This window comes from Bufo gargarizans, chromosome 2 (genome assembly GCF_014858855.1).
Source record: "Bufo gargarizans isolate SCDJY-AF-19 chromosome 2, ASM1485885v1, whole genome shotgun sequence".
In the NCBI taxonomy this organism is placed as follows: Eukaryota; Metazoa; Chordata; class Amphibia; order Anura; family Bufonidae; genus Bufo; species Bufo gargarizans.
In genome coordinates this window covers 519,041,555-519,061,822 of record NC_058081.1, presented here as the reverse complement: position 1 = coordinate 519,061,822, position 20,268 = coordinate 519,041,555, and the positions used below count along the sequence as shown (strand labels likewise).

General features: G+C 41.2%; 2 protein-coding genes across 5 annotated transcripts in view; one reads left to right on the top strand and one right to left on the bottom strand.

Moving 5' to 3' along the window:
- Positions 1 to 20,268, bottom strand: part of CACNA2D4 (calcium voltage-gated channel auxiliary subunit alpha2delta 4) — a 234,855-nt gene that overhangs the window by 14,296 nt on the left and 200,291 nt on the right. The window lies entirely within an intron of this gene.
- The window catches only part of LRTM2 (leucine rich repeats and transmembrane domains 2), a 59,837-nt gene continuing 43,280 nt past the window's right edge, over positions 3,712 to 20,268 (top strand). Inside the window, exon 1 of the mRNA XM_044282178.1 lies at positions 3,712 to 3,730. Within this exon, the coding sequence (XP_044138113.1) occupies positions 3,712 to 3,730 (19 nt within the window). The remainder of the gene's footprint in view (positions 3,731 to 20,268) is intronic.

The following is a 20,268-nucleotide window of genomic DNA, read 5'->3' as shown; positions in this document are numbered from 1 at the left end:
AGGCCCCTGCTGGTATGCTGTTAGTTCTCAGAATTAATAAGATACGGCATCTCTGCCTCCCACTACTGGTACCATCTTCGCTATCAAGATACCAGACTTCTCATCTCTGTGCTGCCCCCGGTGGCATCCTGTTAGTTCTCAGGACTAATAACATACTGTATCTCTGCCTCCAACTAATGTACCATCTTAACTATCAAGATACAAGACATCTCATACCCTGCTGGTATCCTTTTACAGGACTTCACATACAGTATTTGGATTCCCATTAGGAGTGCACAGTGGCATCCAGCAGAATCGTGAATGCAGCTCTGGATGAAACTGAAGAATAAGACATGATATAAAACAAGGTCAGGGCTCAGCTCAGCTTTTTCTGTGTGATCACATGTTTGGCCACTGATTTTGCAGAGAAGATATGCTGGGAGCTATAGGAGAGCCACAGCTTGGGGCCAGTAATCTATTATGTTTATCATTTTTTTCTAACCTCAGAAGAAGAATTAATAAAGCATCAGAGGGAACCCCAATACTGACCACAGGAGACAGGGTTAAATCATCAGATGACTGAACTAAGAATATCCCCCTTCCTAGTGACTTCCCACCTAAAGTTCTCACCTTCCCTTGTTGCCACCTCTCACTCTCCCAGCAGTGGTAACGTGAAGTTTTCCTCTGCGTCATTAAGGCACAAATATAGGAACTTTAAAACCATGTCACATCCCATATATAACCAGCGGAGGGGAATTCATAAGTCGTGCATGTGACCACTAGGCTCTTCAACAGAAATTTTAAACTGAGCTCTGAATCTTTATAAAGAAGTTCTTTATAATTATTATGAAACTGAACAATCTATCACTAAGAAGGATGTTTATCCATTTACTAAAGATAAGCTGTGATATCATTGGGAATGCAGCCTATCCATTAACTAAAGAGCAGTGGTGACATCACTGACAATGCAGTCTATTCATTAACTAAACAGCAGTGGTGACATCACTGAGAATGCAGCATATTCATTCAGCAGAGATCAGCGGTGACATCACTGAAAATGCAGCCTACCCATTAACTAAACAGCAGTGGTGACACCACAGAGAATGCAGCCTTTCCATTCACTAGAGAGCAGCAGTCACATCACTGAGAATGCAGCCTGTCCATTCACTAGAGAGCAGCTGTGACACCACAGAGAATGCAGCCTATCCATTCAATAGGGAGCAGCGGTCCCATCACTGAGAATGCAGCCTATCCATTAACTAAATAGCAGTGGTGACATCACGGAGAATGCAGCATAACCATTCACCAGGGATCAGCGGTGACATCAATGAGAATGCAGACTATTCATTCACCAGAGATCAGCAGTGACATCACTGAGAATGCAGCCTATGCATTCAGAAGAGATCAGTGGTGACATCACTAAGAATGCAGCCTATGCATTCAGAAGAGATCAGTGGTGACATCACTAAGAATGCAGCCTATCCATTCACTAGAGATCTGTGGTGACATCACTGAGGATGCAGGATATCCATTCACTGAAGATCAGTGGTGACCACTAAGAATGCACCCTATCCATTCACTAGAGCAGTGTTTCCCAACCAGTGTGCCTCCAGCTGTTGCAAAACTACAACTCCCAGCATGCCCGGGCAGTCTTTGGTTGTGCGGGCATGCTGGGAATTGTAGTTTTGCAACAGCTGGAGGCACACTGGTTGGGAAACACTGCACTAGAGCAGTGTTTCCCAACCAGTGTGCCTCCAGGTGTTGCAAGACTACAACTCCCAGCATGCCTGCACAGCCAAAGGCTGTCTGGGCATGCTGGGAGTTGTAGTTTTGCAACAGCTGGAGGCACGCTGGTTGGAAAACACTGCACTAGAGATCTGTGGTGACATCACTAAGAATGCAGCCTATCCATTCACTAGAGCAGCAATGACATGAGTGAGAATGCAGCCTATCCATTCACTAGAGATCAGTGGTGACATCACCGAGAATGCAGCTTGTCTATTCACTAGAGAGCCGCGGTGTCATCTCTGAAAATGCAGCCTATTCATTCACTAGAAATCAGTGGTGACATCACTAAGAATGCAGCCTATCCATTCACTAGAGAGCAGTGGTGACATCACAGAGAATGCAGCCTATCCATTCACTAGAGAGCAGTGGTGACATCACAGAGAATGCAGCCTGTCCATTCACTAGAGAGCAGTGGTGAATGCAGGGCAGAATGCAGTCTGTAGATTTGCTACAGCTCAGCCATGATTTACTGAGAATTTTCCTCCTTAGACTATCAGGTATAGGTTACTTTGTAATGTTGTTGTGGACAAGAAGTTGTTAGCCATTCTGGAGTTATGTAGCTACATTGTCAGTTCATCCACACACCTGCATACATACAGACACAAACCTCTTCTGTATGTTGCCACAACCCTGTGCCTTTTATGTATGAATCAGTACCTACAGAGAAGGTACTCCAACAGTGATGCCCAAAAATACCCTGTAAGCTAAGAATATAAAGACTGACTTGCATGGTCCCCCAAACTCAACCCCATCAAACACCTTTGGGATGAACGAGAACAGGCCCTCTCATCCAATCAGTGTCTGGCCTCAAAAATGCTCTTCTGGATGAATGGGCAAGAATTCCCACAGAAACGCAAGATCTTGTTGGGAAACATAGGATACAGTAGAAGGAGCATGGTCCCACAGCAGCACAAAGTATTTCAGGAAAGGTGGGTGCTGAGCTTGTTTGGGATCACAGATCAATGTTGCATAGCCAAAGGAGCAGGGCCCTAGCAGCACCTCGAGGGAAGTCCCAGACAACACAGCTACTTAGTGGAAGGATCAAAGTTCTCAGAAGCAAAGTGTATTTCAGAGGGTTGATCTTCTGGGAGAACACGGAGTAAAAGTAGAAGAGGAAAGGCCCAACAGGTGCACAGAGCATTTCAGGAGATAATATGATGATCTGGTAAGAGGACACAGACTAAACGTTATATGGTAGAAAGAGCAGGGAGAAAAAGAGAACAAGAGTGTCTCAGGAGATGGTTTTCTGATCTTGGGGGAGTACACAGAGACAGAGTTACATTCTGGAAGGATCAGTGCCCCCAGAAGCACATAGTATTTCAGGAGAGGCATATGCTGATCTTGGGGCAGCAGCATGATGCTGTTAGTGAGGGTATTCTAGCATGATCTTTGTATAATATTCTCAGCTCTGCCACACAGATGCTATGGTCCAGTTGCTGGGAATTATTTCAGGACCACAATCAGTGCCACCTGTTACAGATTTAGGCAGGTGGGCTACTGGTCACTGTCCTCCACAGGCCAGTCACCTGCTGCGCTCCTCTTGATGCTTCTAGTCTGGGCACTTGACATCATGGTTTATGGTTTGGGACTTGCTGGCTTCACACTGGAGGTTTGAGGTGGGCGGTGAATCCCATTGTGCTCCACAAATGGGCGATTTCAGCTGACAACATTAATTACAGGGAGGCAACAACGGCAAGACAGTAATATCTTGAGCGGACCCCCGAAAACAACAGCAAACAAAAGACAAGAACAGCGAAGACACCCACATAATGAAGGGCACTGGAGCCCGCAGAAGAGCAAAGTATGGTGCAAGGAAGACAACAGAAGGGGATGTAGTGGTGGAAGAGGGGGGGCAAATACAGAAAAACCAAAATAGCTGGAGAGATATATACTGAGGGCAAAAGAGACAGCAAGTGAGGAAAGTGACAGCAAGTGGGGACAGAGATGGTAAATGAGGGAAAAGGTAAGTGAGGCAAAAGACGAAAGAGACAGTGAGGGAGGGAGGAGACAACAAGAGACAGGAAAAGAGGAAAGAGCAAGTGAGGGATATACAGCAGTCTGAGGGAGGAAGAGACTGAAAGTGAGGAGAGATACAGCAAGAGAGGAAAGAGACAGCAAATGGGGGAGGATTTAACAAGACAGGAAAATTAGAATGTATACGTGAGGGGGGAAGAGACAGCAAGTGAGGAAAAATATAGCAAGTGAAAGTCCCAAGAGGTTTCTGAAAAGGTGGTAAGTCATCTGTCCATCAAAATTTTAGACAATGACGAGCCGAAGAAGCAGGAGGTCAAACACACAGGGGTGAAGAACATAAAGTAGGTGTAGGACAGAAAGAGAAGCTCCCCTGCTCTGGACTGCAATCATCGGATTAGCATCTAGTCATGAGCCTGGCACAGGAGATGACAGTACCACGAGAGTGGCTGATGATTGGGGGCTCATATGTACATTTCTGCTAGCAGAGACCTGGCAGGTGACCTTCTGTATGATCGGCACAATGCTGAGGGATCTTGGATGAGGATGTGGGTCTTGTTAAAGTGTTGGCACTACTATTTCACCCATACTACCATATCAGCACCCATCTCCATGGAGCAGTACAAATACAATAATTCATCGGCATCACTAGGTCTTCTCTAGAACTCAGAGAAAAGGGGTCAGTTTTGGAGTTTAAGTTTGGGACTTTTACAGAGCTCTTTGCTTCAAAGCTCTTTGTGCGGCAGAATTCTCTGTCTTCTTAATTTCCTGACCGGAAGTTACAGTGAAGTTGCAGCCGGTCACTATTTCTACAAGCCCACTAGATAACATTAGACTGACCCCTCTTTCGTCTGTGCAGTCTTCAATACGGTGTTCACAACTCCATCAAATCAAATTATTTCAGGCATCTCTCTGTCTCTTTCTCCTCCTCACGACACCAAAAAGAGGAAACAAAATGGCCATCAAAGTGGAATATTTTTTATTTCATATAAGCTTGTGCCGTGCACATATTAATAGGCATGTCACATTGTGAGCATTATATTTGTTCCACAGCCTCATGCATTCCAGGTCATAAACAGAACTGTATGCAATAATGGCTGTAGGTGTGTTGCCTTCTCCTGTGTATATCACCCCAAATCTCCCCAACATCTGGCCTTTCCATCCTTCTAACACACGTGTTGTCATACAAACCCAACACCAGGGGCGAATTGGCCAAAGACCCGGTGGGCCCATGCCTTGGAGGGCCACCCAAGCCCTCTCCAGTGGCCGCAGGTGCCCTCCTCTGGATGGCGATACATTTGAAGACTGTGATGCAGGTGGCTTGTCATGTCTAATGGCAGTGGTTCTGTGTTAGAGGAGTCCCATTCCTCGCTGCTATATAAAGTAGTTACGTGTGTATTATTACATATATATGTTTTGGTGTGAATATATATATATATATATATATATATATATATATACACACTAGAAATCCTTTCTCCCTTTGATTGAATTGTTGAACTGTACATGCAGCTGTGGCTCAGTGCTGGAGGATGCCCATGTCTGGATATCATCTCAAGGGGTTACGAGTGTTTGTACGTATGTGCATGTGTACATCTACATATGAGCGCATCTGTGGTTAGTTCTCCAAGATCCTTAAAACAACCTCCCTGCTGAGTTCCTTCAAAAACTGTGTACAAGTTTACCTAGAAGAACTGATGCTGTTCTGATGGCAAAGGGCGGTCACATCAAATATTGATTGAATTTAGATTTCTCTTGTTGTTCACAGGCTACATTCACACGACTGAAAAACGGCCGTTTTGTTTTAAGAACAATGGTAGTCTAGGGTGTTATTCAAATGGACGTGTTTTTTTTTTTTTTTTTGACAGCCTGTGAATAAAGGCCGCCCAAAAACAGGACATGTCCTACTTTGTTTTCCTGGACCGACATCCCACCTACAATTGAAGGGGCCCCTTTTTACAGCTATCCCTCAGGAAGACAGTGAAAAAAAGGCCATTAAAAATAGACCATTTTGCCATTCTTCCCGGCCGTCATGTGAATGTAGCCTACTGCAGTGTATAACATGCAGCTTTGGCTTAGTGTTTGAGGTTGTCCATGTCTGGTTATGGAGATTACATGTGCATGTGTTTATCGCTGCATATGTGTTAGGTGAGTGTATGTGTGAATATAGTTATATATCTCTGTGTGTACATGTATGCATCTATGTGTGTACTGGAGATTCCTTCTCCCTTGTGGGTGAATGAGTGCAGCGTATAATAGGCAGCTGTGGCTGAGTGCTGGAGGTTGCCCATGTCTGGGTGCCATGAAGGGGGGTTACACGTGTGTGTGTGCTTGTGTGTGGCTTGCTGCCTGCCTACTCTGCTCAGTTGCTCAGTGCATTGAGTCCCTGTCATCCTACGTCGCCTTCGTCTTCCTTGCACTCTCATTCTCCCGGGCTTCCTTGCTGTTTCGGAGCCTTCAGCTGACTGCTCTCTTCTTGCCGGTAGACTGTGAGGGACGCCACTCCACTCACATCCCCAGTGCCGTCACTCCTCTCTGAACCTCTTGTTTATTGTCTCCCCCCCCCTTCCCCAAGGATGAAAGGTTGAAGCAGCAGAGGGCTCTTGGCATCGTCCCCATCTGAAGCCCTTTTGTTGGGGGTCCATGACTGGCAAACATTGTAAGGGTTCCTCTCATCTCCTGGCTGTTATCTGCTTGTCAGGGTCCTCAGACCTCCGAGGGACACGGTAAGGATCACACGGGTAATTTTGGATCATTTGGAGGGGAGGTTATTGCTGGACACTTTGGACCAGAAGGAACAGGTGTGGGATGCAGAACGGGCGGGCAATGCTTAGGGTCATACAATATGTATCATACATACATGCTGTCGGTATGTATATTGCAAGACTCAAATACCTCCCCTCTTTAACCCATTCCCTGCCAGTGCACAGTTATTTCGAGTGAGGGTACATGTGATTTAATATATTTTAAAGTCAGTCTTTAAATGGGGAGGGGGATTATGTAGTGACTGGGGCTATCCTGAGTGTATGGAATGTGGTATCAAAATATCTGCTGGCCCCTAGTCCCAAATCTCATAGCACAGTGGGAGGTACCATGTAGGTTTACATCCTAATACAGCCCCATCTCCCCCATCCTGTCTGTCCAATCCTATCTTGTCCAACAAGTCTTTTCATACTGAGGATGGGTATTTAGACTGGCACAGATTAGAGGTGCCCCAGTACCTACAGTAAACTGCATATATGACAAACAGGGGGCACCTAAACACATAATATGGGAGCCTGTCTGTGGGGCTGGGAATCTCTGGTATGGTTTTGCCCATTTTTGACTTCAAGTATACATTTCTTTGCATGTTATCTATGGTGGTGGATTGTCAGCTTTGTAGACAAGCCTGTATATCTATTAACTCAGCAGGCTGGCGCTGGGTGGTTTTGGTTTTGGAACTACTCTACATCACGAATCATAAGGGTCATTTGTGAGGTTTATACAGAAATTCCACAATAATGGCACCGTGCATGATCATATACCCCATTCCACTGGTGAAAGAAGGTATTTCTGCTGCAGGCCCCTCTAAAGCAGCTGTTATTCTGCGTTCTACAACATTTATGACTACAGAATGCACATTGACCGCCATATTTGCGCCATCTTTTTACTTTGCTACTGATGAACCCTTCCCTCATCATTTTTTATTAACTATTCCTGTAAAAAACACCCTGAAGCAGACTGTGAGGCCCAATGCACACGAACGTATTTTCTTTTCGTGTCCGTTCCGTTTTTTTGCAGACCGTATACGGAACCACTCATTTCAATGGGTCCCCCCAAAAAAATGAAGTTACTCCGTGTGCATTCCGTTTACGTATGTCTGTATTTCCGTTCCGCAAAAAAATAGAACATGTCCTATTATTGTCCGCATTACGGACAAGTATAGCACTGTTCTATTAGGGGCCAGCTGTTCCGTTCCGCAAAATACAGAATGCACATGGACGTCATCTGTATTATTTGCGGATTGCACAATACATACGTTCATGTGCATGAGGTCTGAACATGCAGATTTCTTGAGCTTCTAACAATAAAAGGTGCAAAGCTGAGCAATTTGACTGAAAAGTGACGGAGCAGATAAATGGCGGCAAATTGTTTCAGCCAGATTTTCTTTGAAAGATCCATTCAAGATAAAAGATGATTATCCTGAAGGGACACTCTGCCCTCTATTTACTATGCAGATGACTATAAGCTATTGCTCCCTGTTATCATCCACTTCAGGTCATAGAGAAACTTTAAGATAGGTGAATCCAATTTATTATTCTCTGTTATCAGCCACCTCAGGTTGGGAAGAAAATCAACTGCACCCTCTTACCAGCCACTTTAGGCTGGCAAGAAGTAAAAAGTAGCTTTATTCAATGGGATGAGTGTAGAAGCTTCCCTGACCCCCATGATCACTACTTTGTCACATATCTATAGCAAGGAGTACCCCCAGAAACATTTACATCCATACCGTATGTGACCAATATGAGCTGCTCTTATCATAACTCTCCTGCACTGCTATAAGCTCTGGATTGTGGGGTTAGCGGTTCCCATTGAGGACAATCTGAACTTTCTTTACTTACTTTTAATTTCAAATTGTCTGACATATATTGCATATATGGGGCAGTATTATAGTAGCAATATTTTTGTACATAGGAGGCAGTATTATAGTAGTTGTACTCTTGTACATATGATCAGTATTATAGTAGTTATATTTTTGCACAAAGGAGTCAGTATTATAGTGGTTATATTCTTGTAGATAGGGGCAGTATTATAGTAGTTATATTTTTGTACATAGGAGGCAGTATTATAGTTATATTTTTGTACAAACGATTATAGCAGTTGTATTCTTGTACATATAAACAGTATTATAGTAGTTATATTCTTGTACACAGGAGGTAGTATTATAGTAGTTACAGACGTGGACAAAATTGTTGGTACCCTTTGGTCAATGAAAGAAAAAGTCACAATGGTCACAGAAATAACTTTAATCTGACAAAAGTAATAATAAATTAAAATTCTATAAATGTTAACCAATGAAAGTCAGACATTGTTTTTCAACCATGCTTCAACAGAATTATGTAAAAAAATAAACTCATGAAACAGGCATGGACAAAAATGATGGTACCCCTAGAAAACACAGAACATAATGTGACCAAAGGGACATGTTAATTCAAGGTGTGTCCACTAATTAGCATCACAGGTGTCTACAACCTTGTAATCAGCCATTGGGCCTATATATATGGCTCCAGGTAATCACTGTGTTGTTTGGTGATATGGTGTGTACCACACTCGACATGGACCAGAGGAAGCAAAGGAAAGAGCTGTCTCAAGAGATCAGAAAGAAAATTATAGACAAGCATGTTAAAGGTAAAGGCTATAAGACCATCTCCAAGCAACTAGATGTTCCTGTGAGTGCAGTTGCACATATTATTCATAAGTTTAAGATCCATGGGACTGTAGCCAACCTCCCTGGACGTGGCCGCAGGAGGAAAATTGATGACAAATCTAAGAGACGGATAATCCGAATGGTAACAAAAGAGCCTAGAAAGACTTCTAAAGAGATTCAAGGTGAACTTCATGCTCAAGGAACATCAGTGTCAGATCGCACCATCCGTCGTTGTTTGAGCCAAAGTGGACTACATGGGAGACGACCAAGGAGGACACCATTGTTGAAAACGAATCATAAAAAAGCAAGACTGGAATATGCCAAACTACATGTTGACAAGCCACAAAGCTTCTGGGAGAATGTCCTGTGGACAGATGAGACAAAAATCGAAGTTTTTGCCAAGGCACATCAGCTGTATGTTCACAGACGAAAAAATGAAGCATATCAAGAAAAGAACACTGTCCCTACTGTGAAACATGGAGGAGGCTCTGTTATGTTCTGGGGCTGCTTTGCTGCGTCTGGCACAGGGTGTCTTGAATCTGTGCAGGGTACAATGAAATCTCAAGACTATCAAGGAATTCTAGAGAGAAATGTACTAGCCAGTGTCAGAAAGCTTGGTCTCAGTCGCAGGTCATGGGTCTTGCAACAGGACAATGACCCAAAACACACCGCTAAAAACACCCAAGAATGGCTAAGAGGAAAAAATTGGACTATTCTAAAGTGGCCTTCTATGAGCCCTGACCTCAATCCTATTGAGCATCTTTGGAAGGAGCTGAAACATGCAGTCTGGAAAAGGCACCCTTCAAACCGGACACAACTGGAGCAGTTTGCTCATGAGGAGTGGGCCAAAATACCTGCTGAGAGGTGCAGATGTCTCATTGACAGTTACAGGAAGCGTTTGATTGCAGTGATTGCCTCAAAAGGTTGCGCAACAAAATATTAAGTTAGGGGTACCATCATTTTTGTCCATGCCTGTTTCATGAGTTTATTTTTTTACATAATTCTGTTGAAGCATGGTTGAAAAACAATGTCTGACTTTCATTGGTTAACATTTATAGAATTTTAATTTATTATTACTTTTGTCAGATTAAAGTTATTTCTGTGACCATTGTGACTTTTTCTTTCATTGACCAAAGGGTACCAACAATTTTGTCCACGTCTGTATATTCTTGCACACAGGAGGCAGTATTATAGTAGTTATAATCTTGTATATAGGGGCAGTATTATAGTAGTTATATTTTTGAACATAGGAGGCAGTATTATAGTTATATTTTTGTACAAAGGAAGCAGTATTATAGCAGTTGTATGCTTGTACATATGAGCAGTATTAAAGTAGTTATATTCTTGTACACAGGAGGCAGTATTATAGTAGTTTTATTATTGTACACAGGAGGCAGTATTATAATAGTTATATTCTTGTACATAGGAGTCAGTATTATAGTGGTTATATTTTTGTACATAGGGGCAGTATTATAGTAGTAACATATATTCTTGTAAATATGGGCAGTATTATAGTAGTTATATTCTTGTACATAGGAGGTAGTATTATAGTAGTTCTACTCTTATACATTGAGTCAGTATTATAGTTATATTTTTGTACATAGGAAGCAGTATTATAGCAGTATTACATATGAGCAGCATTATAGTAGTTATATTCTTGTACACAGGTGGCAGTATTATAGTAGTTCATTCTTGTATATAGAAGTAGTATTATTGCAGTTATATTCTTGAACATAAGGACAGTATTATATTAGTAGTAGTTATATTTTTGCACATAGGAGGCAATTATAATAATTATGTTCTTGTACATAGCAGGCAGTATTATAGTAGTTATATTCTTGTATGTAGAAAGCAGTATTATAGTAGCTGCATTCTTGAACATATGAGTACTATTACAGTAGTAGTATTGTTGTGCATAGGGGGCAGTATTATATTAGTTATATTCTTGTACATAGGAGGCAGTATTATAGTAGTTTATTCTTGTACATAGGAACAATATTATAGCAGTTATATTCTTGCACATAGGGGGCAGTATTAAAGTAGTTATATTCTTGTACATAGGGCCAGTATTATAGTAGTTATATTCTTGTACATAGGAAGCAGTATTTTAGTAGTTATATTCTTGTACATAGGAGGTAGTATTATAGTAGTTCTACTCTTATACATTGAGTCAGTATTATAGTTATATTTTTGTACATAGGAAGCAGTATTATAGCAGTATTACATATGAGCAGCATTATAGTAGTTATATTCTTGTACACAGGTGGCAGTATTATAGTAGTTCATTCTTGTATATAGAAGTAGTATTATTGCAGTTATATTCTTGAACATAAGGACAGTATTATATTAGTAGTAGTTATATTTTTGCACATAGGAGGCAGAATTATAATAATTATGTTCTTGTACATAGCAGGCAGTATTATAGTAGTTATATTCTTGTATGTAGAAAGCAGTATTATAGTAGCTGCATTCTTGAACATATGAGTACTATTACAGTAGTAATATTGTTGTGCATAGGGGGCAGTATTATATTAGTTATATTCTTGTACATAGGAGGCAGTATTATAGTAGTTTATTCTTGTACATAGGAACAATATTATAGCAGTTATATTCTTGCACATAGGGGGCAGTATTAAAGTAGTTATATTCTTGTACATAGGGCCAGTATTATAGTAGTTATATTCTTGTACATAGGAAGCAGTATTTTAGTAGTTATATTCTTGTACATAGGGACAGCATTACAATAGTTGCATTCTTGTATATAACAACGGTATTATAGTAGTTATATTCTTGTACATAAGAGGCAGTATTATAGTAGTTATAGTTTTGCACATATGAGGCAGGATTATAATAATTATGTTCTTGTACATAGCAAACAGTATCATAGTAAATAGTTATAAATCCCAGCCAGCTCAAGCAAGAATCTCGGGGCACGGAAGTGATGTGGACTATAACGGACACAGGACAGATCCGTTTTGCAGCCCATAGACTTTTACTATGACTGCTCCAAAAGCATTCCGTTATGCATTCCGTCATAGAATTGCGTTATGGTCCGTGGAAACGGAATCCATAATGCAATTCACCTTTTGCCAACAAACGAAGTGTGAACGAATTTCAAAATAAGAAATTCGCTCATCTCTACTAGCAAGCAATAATGTCACTGTGTGTCTGTTTTCTTATTTGGATCCTTTGAACAAAAGTTATTCCATGTGCTGCACATAGGGGGCAGAATTAAAATATGTATTTTCTTGAATATAATTAGATCTATTTTAATAGTTTTCCTGTATATGGGGAAGTATTACAGTAGATATATTGTTATACACAAGGGTGAGTATAGTACTATATTCTTGTACATAGGGAGCAGTATTATAATAGTTCTATCCTTGCACATGGGTAAGTATTATAGTATTCATAATCCTTTAGATAGGAAGCAGTATTATAGTAGTAATATTCTTGCACATAGGGAGTAGTATTATAATAGTTACATTCTTATAGTATATATGATAATAGTAGTTATTTTCTTGTACATAAGGACAGCATTATAGTAGTTATATTCTTCTACATAGGAGGCAGTATTATAGTAGACATATTATTGTACATAGGAGGCAGTATTATAGTAGTTATATTCTTGTACATAGGAGGCAGTATTATAGTAGTGTATTCTTGTACATAGGAGGCAGTATTATAGTAGTTATATTCTTGTACATAGGAGGCAGTGTTATAGTAGTTATATTCTTGTACATAGGAGGCATTATTATAGTAGTTCTATTCTTGTACATAGGAGGCAGTATTATAGTAGTTACATTCTTGTACATAGGAGGCAGTATTATAGTAGTTATATTCTTGTACATAGGTGCAGTATTATAGTAGTTATATTATTGTACAAAGGAGGCAGCATTATGGTAGTTATATTCTTGTACATAGGGGGCAGTATTATAGTAGTTATATTCTTGTACATAGGGGCAGTATTATAGTAGTTATATTCTTGTACATAGGAGGCAGTATTATAGTAGTTATATTCTTATACATAGGAGGCAGTATTATAGTAGTTATATTCTTATACATAGGAGGCATTATTATAGTAGTTATATTCTTGTACATAGGGGGCAGTATTACAATAGTTTTATTTTTTCACTTTGGGGGCAGTATTATAGTACTTATATTCTTGTACATAGGAGGCAGTATTATAGTAGTTATATTCTTATACATAGGAGGCAGTATTATAGTAGTTATATTTTTATACATAGGAGGCAGTGTTATAGTAGTTATATTCTTGTACATAGAAGGCAGTATTACAGTAGTTACATTCTTGTACATAGGGCCAGTATTAAAGGAGTTATATTTTTTTGGTACATATTAGACAGTATCATAGAAGTTATATTCTTGGGCAGTATTATAGGAGCTATATCCTTGCACATAGGAGTAAAGTACTAGTTACATTCTTGGGCACAGGGGGAGTATTATAGTAGCTATATTTTTGTACACATGATGCAGTATTAAAACATTTGTCTTCATGCACATAGAGACCAACTTTACAGTAGATATTTTCGTGCACATAGGGTACAGTACTATACTAGATATTTTCTTGTGATCAGTAGTCTCCAATGTGAAAAGGGAACCAGGTATAGGCTCATAGGATTTCTCCATGCTGATCTGTTCATTGAGGGGTCATATTCTGTTTACATATAATAAAGGATATGCAATGTTAATGCACACTGCCATCTAAAGGACAAGTTATTGTAAAAGTCCAGTAAGCAATGGGTTAAAGAGAGGATAGATCGCCCCCATTATCTTTTCACCTCTCGGCAAGTGTGAAGAACTGTCAGTATTTTTTATAATAGAATGATTTTCCTATTGTAAACTCTAACATTTGTGTCTTGAATTTTTGTTTTATAATAACCTCATAACAGCTATAATGGATCAATTTCCAAACAGATAAAAATCCATTCAATCTGATGGATCCCACCGACTTATAATGGGATCTATCAAGTTTCTATGGGAATAAAGGCATTTTTGATGGCATGAACAGAGCAGCTCACATAGTTATTCTTGTCATCAAACACGCCAGAACCCCTGAGTGAATGCAAATAACACCAATGTGAATACAGTCTTATTTTTGAAAATGGGGAAAATGAGGCAACTGACATCAGCTGCCAGGCAAACCTGATTACAAAGGCCGTAGACCGGTAAACGTGAGATCTGGTCTTCATTCAGGAAAGTCATTTCCAAATCACAATATGAATGAGAGCATGATAGTATAACTGGGGGGAGCAGGTGCAGTGGCTGCTACATCCAAAATTACATGAATCCCTCAAGCTCAGCAGAAGCAAGTGAAATATATTCATTACAAGTCAATCCTTCAGGAAGACAGCAAAAGAGAACAAGACAGGGGCAAGAAAAGAAGAAGGAAAGGAAGGAGGAGGAGGGAGTTGGAAGAGGAGGGAAGATGTAAGGAGGGAGAAGGAAAGGAAGCAGCAGGGAAGATAAGGAATGAGGGTGGTAAGGAAGAAAGGAAGGAAATAATAAATGGGAGAGGAGGGGAGGGGAGGAAGTGAAGGAGAGAATAAATGGTGCAGGAAATAAGGAAAGGTGGGAAGAACAGATAAGGAAAGAGAGAATGAAGGAAAAGGGTAAGCGTAAGAAAAGAAGCCAAGGAGAGAACAGAGAAAAGGAGAAGGGAGAAAGGCTAGGTGGGAAAGAGAGAATGAGAAACAAGAGAACAATGAAAAGAAAGGAAGGGAGGAGTGAAGGAAAGTAACGACTATGGAAGAAGGAAAGGGAGGAACAGGGACAGGGAAGGTAGGGACTAGAGGAAGGAAGGAAGGAAGGAAGGAACAAACTTGGAAAGGAGGAAGTAAGGGCAGGATAAAAGGAAAAGGAAGAAAGCAGCAAGTAAAAATAAAGTAAATGGTTAGAATGTAGTGAATGATTCAGGTGCTAAGATATAATTATAGGGCAGTATAATACAGTATGCGACAGTACATTCTTACTGCAGATAGCCGACTTCTATAAGATGGATGCTTCCAATATTACAGTGATTGCATATACTAGTAATACAGATCAACAGGACAACCAGTGACATGTTACTAATGATATTAATATATGTATGGGTGACCAGTTATCACCAGCGGTAACCGATATTCATTTACATTATAACGATTCAGAATTGCAGACACCATAAAGATTATTGCTACATGTTGGCAGCATTACAAAGACAAGGCTGTAATCACTGGAAGAGACTGCTGCAGAAGAAGAGACAGACAATGGGTCGGGGGTTAGAGAAGGAAGATCTAGTCCAATAAGATGAATCTGAGATGTTTTCAACAAAACTTAACCCCCAGCGTTTTCTAATAATGCTATCCCCTTAGTAAATACTGCCGCTAACTGAACTCAGAATGAATGGCTTAATCAACATGCCGTGGGCCAGTTATACAGGCCCCCGGACACAGCGTATACACATATACACATCACTGCTCCTGCCCAGCAGCTTCTGATGAACAGATATGAGTTGTCATGATGAATACTCCCCAGAGGTAATAAGCAGCGCTGAGGTCATCCATGTTCTCCACTGTTTCCCCTTCTCTTCTCTGAACTCACCTTATACCGCATGTTACTGTAGTGCATTTATCTCCACAGAGTCCAACATTCTGCCCTCTTATTTTTTAGGATTCCTTTGGCAGTCAGAGCTCCATACTTTCTGATGTGAAGCTCCCCATCTCCTGCATAGTTACAAAATGCTGAAGGGAGGTAGAGGGCGCTTAAAGGGGTTCTCCGTGAATTCTACATTTTTATCTAATGCCCCCAAGCCTACCTCTGTATATAGAAGAATCATACTAACTTGGTCCACGCTGCTCCAGTCCTCCATGCTGGATCCTCCATGTCCATATTCTGGTTTCTAGACTGATGTGTCGTATGTAGCCACGTCCTCGGTCAAGCCAGTTATTGGCTGCAGTGGAGAGTGTGACCATGCCCATGCACCGCCCGATGTAAACATTTTGGGGGCCAGAACATGGACATGCAGGGCTCAGCATGGAGGACCGGAGTGGCAAGGAGAAGGTAAGTATGAACCTTCTATTTACGGAGGCAGGCTGTGGGCGCTAGATTAAAAATATCTTTATGCCAGGAGAACAACTTTAGGCCTCATGCGATCGTTGTGTGTTTTGCGGTCTGCAAAACACGGATGGCGTCCATGTGCGTTCCGCAATTTGCGGAATGGCACGGACAGCCTTTAATATAACTGCCTATTCTTGTCCGCAAAGCGTGGACAAGAATAGGACAGGTTATATTCTTTTAGCGGGGCTATGGAACGGAGCAACGGATGCGGACAGCACATGGAGTGCTGTCCGCATCTTTTGCGGCCCCATTGAAGTGAATGGGTCCGCATCCGAGCCGCCAAAACTGCGGCTTAGATGCGGACGAAAACAACGGCCGTGTGCATGAGGCCTTAGAGGGATCTGTCACCAGGAAATTCACTAATAAACCAGACACGCTGTCTTGTAAGGCTAGCTCAGATTAATGTAATGATACTTTTCACTTAGCGATCCATTGATTCATTCTAGAGAAAACGTACTTTTCATTTGTATGCAGATGAGCAGTTAAGGGAAGCCACCCTGTGCACCCTTGCTTCTCCAGCTACCTGTCATCCCCTCCTCCTCATTCCTGATTGACAGGGCAAGCTTCCTGCATAGTCACCTCACCTGGTCCTGTCAGTCAAGGGGAGGGAGGGGCTTGTAGAGGAAGCAAAAGGCACAAGGATGCACATAGTGGCTTGGGCCCGCCCTCAGTGCACTTAACTGCCCATCTGCAGATGTGGCCAAAAGTATTTTTTCTCCAGAATGATGCAACGGATCACTAAGTGACGGGTATCATTACATTCAGCTGAGCTAGCCCTGCAAGGCATTGTGTGGTTTATAAGTGAATTGCTTTGCTCCCTTTAAGAGCTTACTGAATACTGAACTCAGTATTAACACAGTATGCAATTGGTTCCTAAGCTCCCCATAGCGGTGGCTGCAGACCGTCGGTATTTTATCATGCTTCATGTATAACTTATCATGTATCTATGGCTATGCAGAGGAACTGGAGCTGCATATCTGAAAAACACGACTGCTATACAAGTAAATATATATTATGGAATCAGCACAGAATCTGGACCCAACAAACGGTTTACGAATAGGGTGTAGTGCCAGCCTGGACAAATCTGAGGATTAAAAGGGTCGTTTCACTTCAGCAAATAGCATTTATCATGTAGAGAAAGTTAATACAAGGCACTTACTAATGTATTGCGATTGTCCATATTGTTTCCTTTGCTGGCTGGATTGATTTTTCCATTACGTTATACACTGGTCGTCTCCAGGGGTTACGACCACCTTGCAATCCAGCATCGGTGGCCATGCTTACACACTATAGGAAAAAGCATTTTCCTATAGTGTGCAAACAACCACCGATGCTGGAAGAATAAATCAAGACAGCAAAAGAGGCAATATGGGCAATCACAATAATACATTAGTAAGTGCCTTATATTCACTTTGTGTACATGATAATTGCCATCCGCTGAAGTGAAAAAAAAAACTTTAAGGTAGCCAATGTGCCTTGCAATAATGAAACCTAAACTTGTCAGCGGTTTAGAGACACTTGGAGAAACTTTACTCATCTTGAGTTAAAGCGTGGTTTATAGATCGCCTACAGCTACACAATCGAATCAGTCCACCAAGTACTGACAGAAAAGTGCCTAATGCTTGATTTTAGAGACATGTTTTTTGTAGGCTGGTTTCACATTAGCGAGTGTCACGCAAACTCGCAGCGCAGCACCTGTCCTGAACTTCTAGAACTGCCAGGGTCGCCTAGCATTATATTGATTTATGATGCTATGTAAACCTTAGAGGTCTGGAATGTATTGGATAACACTGACATAATGCTGTCAGTGTAAGGGCTCATGCACACGACCGTATGTACTGTATTTTGTGGTCCGCAAAAAATGGATCCACAAAAAAATGCGGATGACGTCCATGTTACAGTTCTGAAATGTATCGTATAAGGGCTCATGCACATGAACGTATTTTCTTTCCATGTCCGTTACGTTTTTTTGCGAACCGTATGTGGAACCATTCATTTCAATGGGTCCGCAAAAAAAAAACTAAAGTTACTCCGTGTACATTTCGTTTCCGTATGTCCGTTCCGCAAAATAGGGAATGCACACAGACATCATCCGCATTTTTTGTGGATCCATTTTTTGCGGACCGCAAAATACATACGGTCATGTGCATGAGCCCTTACACTCACAGCATTATGTCAGTTTTATCCAATACATTCCAGACCTAAGGGTTACATAGCATCATAAATCAATATAATGCTAGGCGACCCTGGCAGTGCTGGAAGTTCAGGACGAGTGCTGCGCTGCGAGTCTGGAGCGCGACAATCGCTCGTGTGAAACCAGCCTTACGCATCAGACTGTTACACAATGCCAACCAACATTACAACTCTCAGAAAGCACTGATCCTGAGTTGTGAGGTCTATGAACCTGAGTGCTATCACCAAACCTATCACAACTGCGAATGCAGCTCTGGATGTGACTGGAGGGTAACTCCAAAAAATAAACTGCACCTTTCTGGGAATATTTAAAAAAAAAAACAAAAAAAAAAACTTAATGTTGACTAAAGGGTGCTGATGCAAAATCTGAATTAGGGTCCCCCAACTGCTGTCCTATTATTGGGCCCTTAAGGCTGCAGGGCCCGGAGGTAAATTCCAACTCTGCATCCCTACAACTCTGCTGCTGAAGGCCCTTTTCTTATCCCTAAGTATAATATTCAAGCCTACTGTTGTAAGAAACACATAAGTAGTAAAAAAAATTGCAAAAATCCCTTATAGAGAAAAGTAATAGCTGAGAAGGATTAAGATGAGAGTGGGAAGATCAGGGGGGGAAGGGAGTTTTTCGTGACTGCAGTATTATGAGCAGGTTTCTTTAGACGACTGAAAAAGATTTATTTTCCAAAATGATGTCAGTGTTCTCAGTAAGATCAGAAAGAAGGAGCAATCTCATGAGATGTCTAGGTTTAATGTGGGGTCCATTCCCCCTGGTCATCTCCTTATTGCAATTTTTTGCAAAACAAAGTATGTGATGAAAAAAATTAAAAAGTATAATCTACCTACATCTGCAACAATGGAGTTTGCTGCTTTTAGATCAATACAATCTGATTTACTACCTTCCTATGTAATGAGATTAGTAGATGTTCCGCAGAGGTGGGGATTATTGTAAAGTACAGAGCTACAATGCAATCAGAAAATCTTCAGGCCCTTTGACTTTTTTCACATTTTGTTATGTTGCAGCCTTGTGCTAAAATAAATAAATAAATAAAAAATAAAAAAAAGTCCCCCCCCCCCATTAATCTGCACTCCATACCCCATAATGAGGGAGTGAAAACAGAATTTTAGAAATGTCTGCAAATTTGTTAATAAAGGGAAAGCTACAATTTTTTTTACATTTTTCATGTACATAAGTATTCAGACCCTCTGCTATGGCTCTGGGGGCCTCCCATTTCTCTCAATCACCTTTGAGAGGTTTCTATGCTTTGGCTAGAATTTACCTGTGGCGAATTCTGATGATTGGACATGATTTGGAAAGACACACCACTGTCTATATAAGGCCTCACAGCTTACAATACAGAGCAAAGACCAAGTGATGAGGAAAGAACTGCCTGTAGAGCTCAGAGACAGGATTGGGTGGAAGTACGGATCTGAAGAAGGGTATACAAAATTTCTGCTCCACTTAAAGTTCCCAGGAGTACAGTGGCCTCTATAATTCTGAAGTGGAAGAAGTTGGGAACAACCATGACTCTTCCTAGAGCTGGCTGCTCCACCAAACTAAGTAATTGGGGAAGAAGGGCCTTTTTAAGAGAGGTGACCACCCTAGCTAAGCTCCAAAGATCCCGTGTACAGGGAGAAGCTTCCAGAAGGTCAAACATCACTGCAGCCCTGCACCAATCTAGGCTTTCTAGCAGAGAGAATCTGCACAGAAGAATTGCAGAAAATTCCCAAATCCAGTTGCAAACCCTGTGGCATCATATCCAAGAAGACTGGAGGTTTCAACTGAGTAAATTAGTCTGAATACTTATGTCAATGTAAGATCT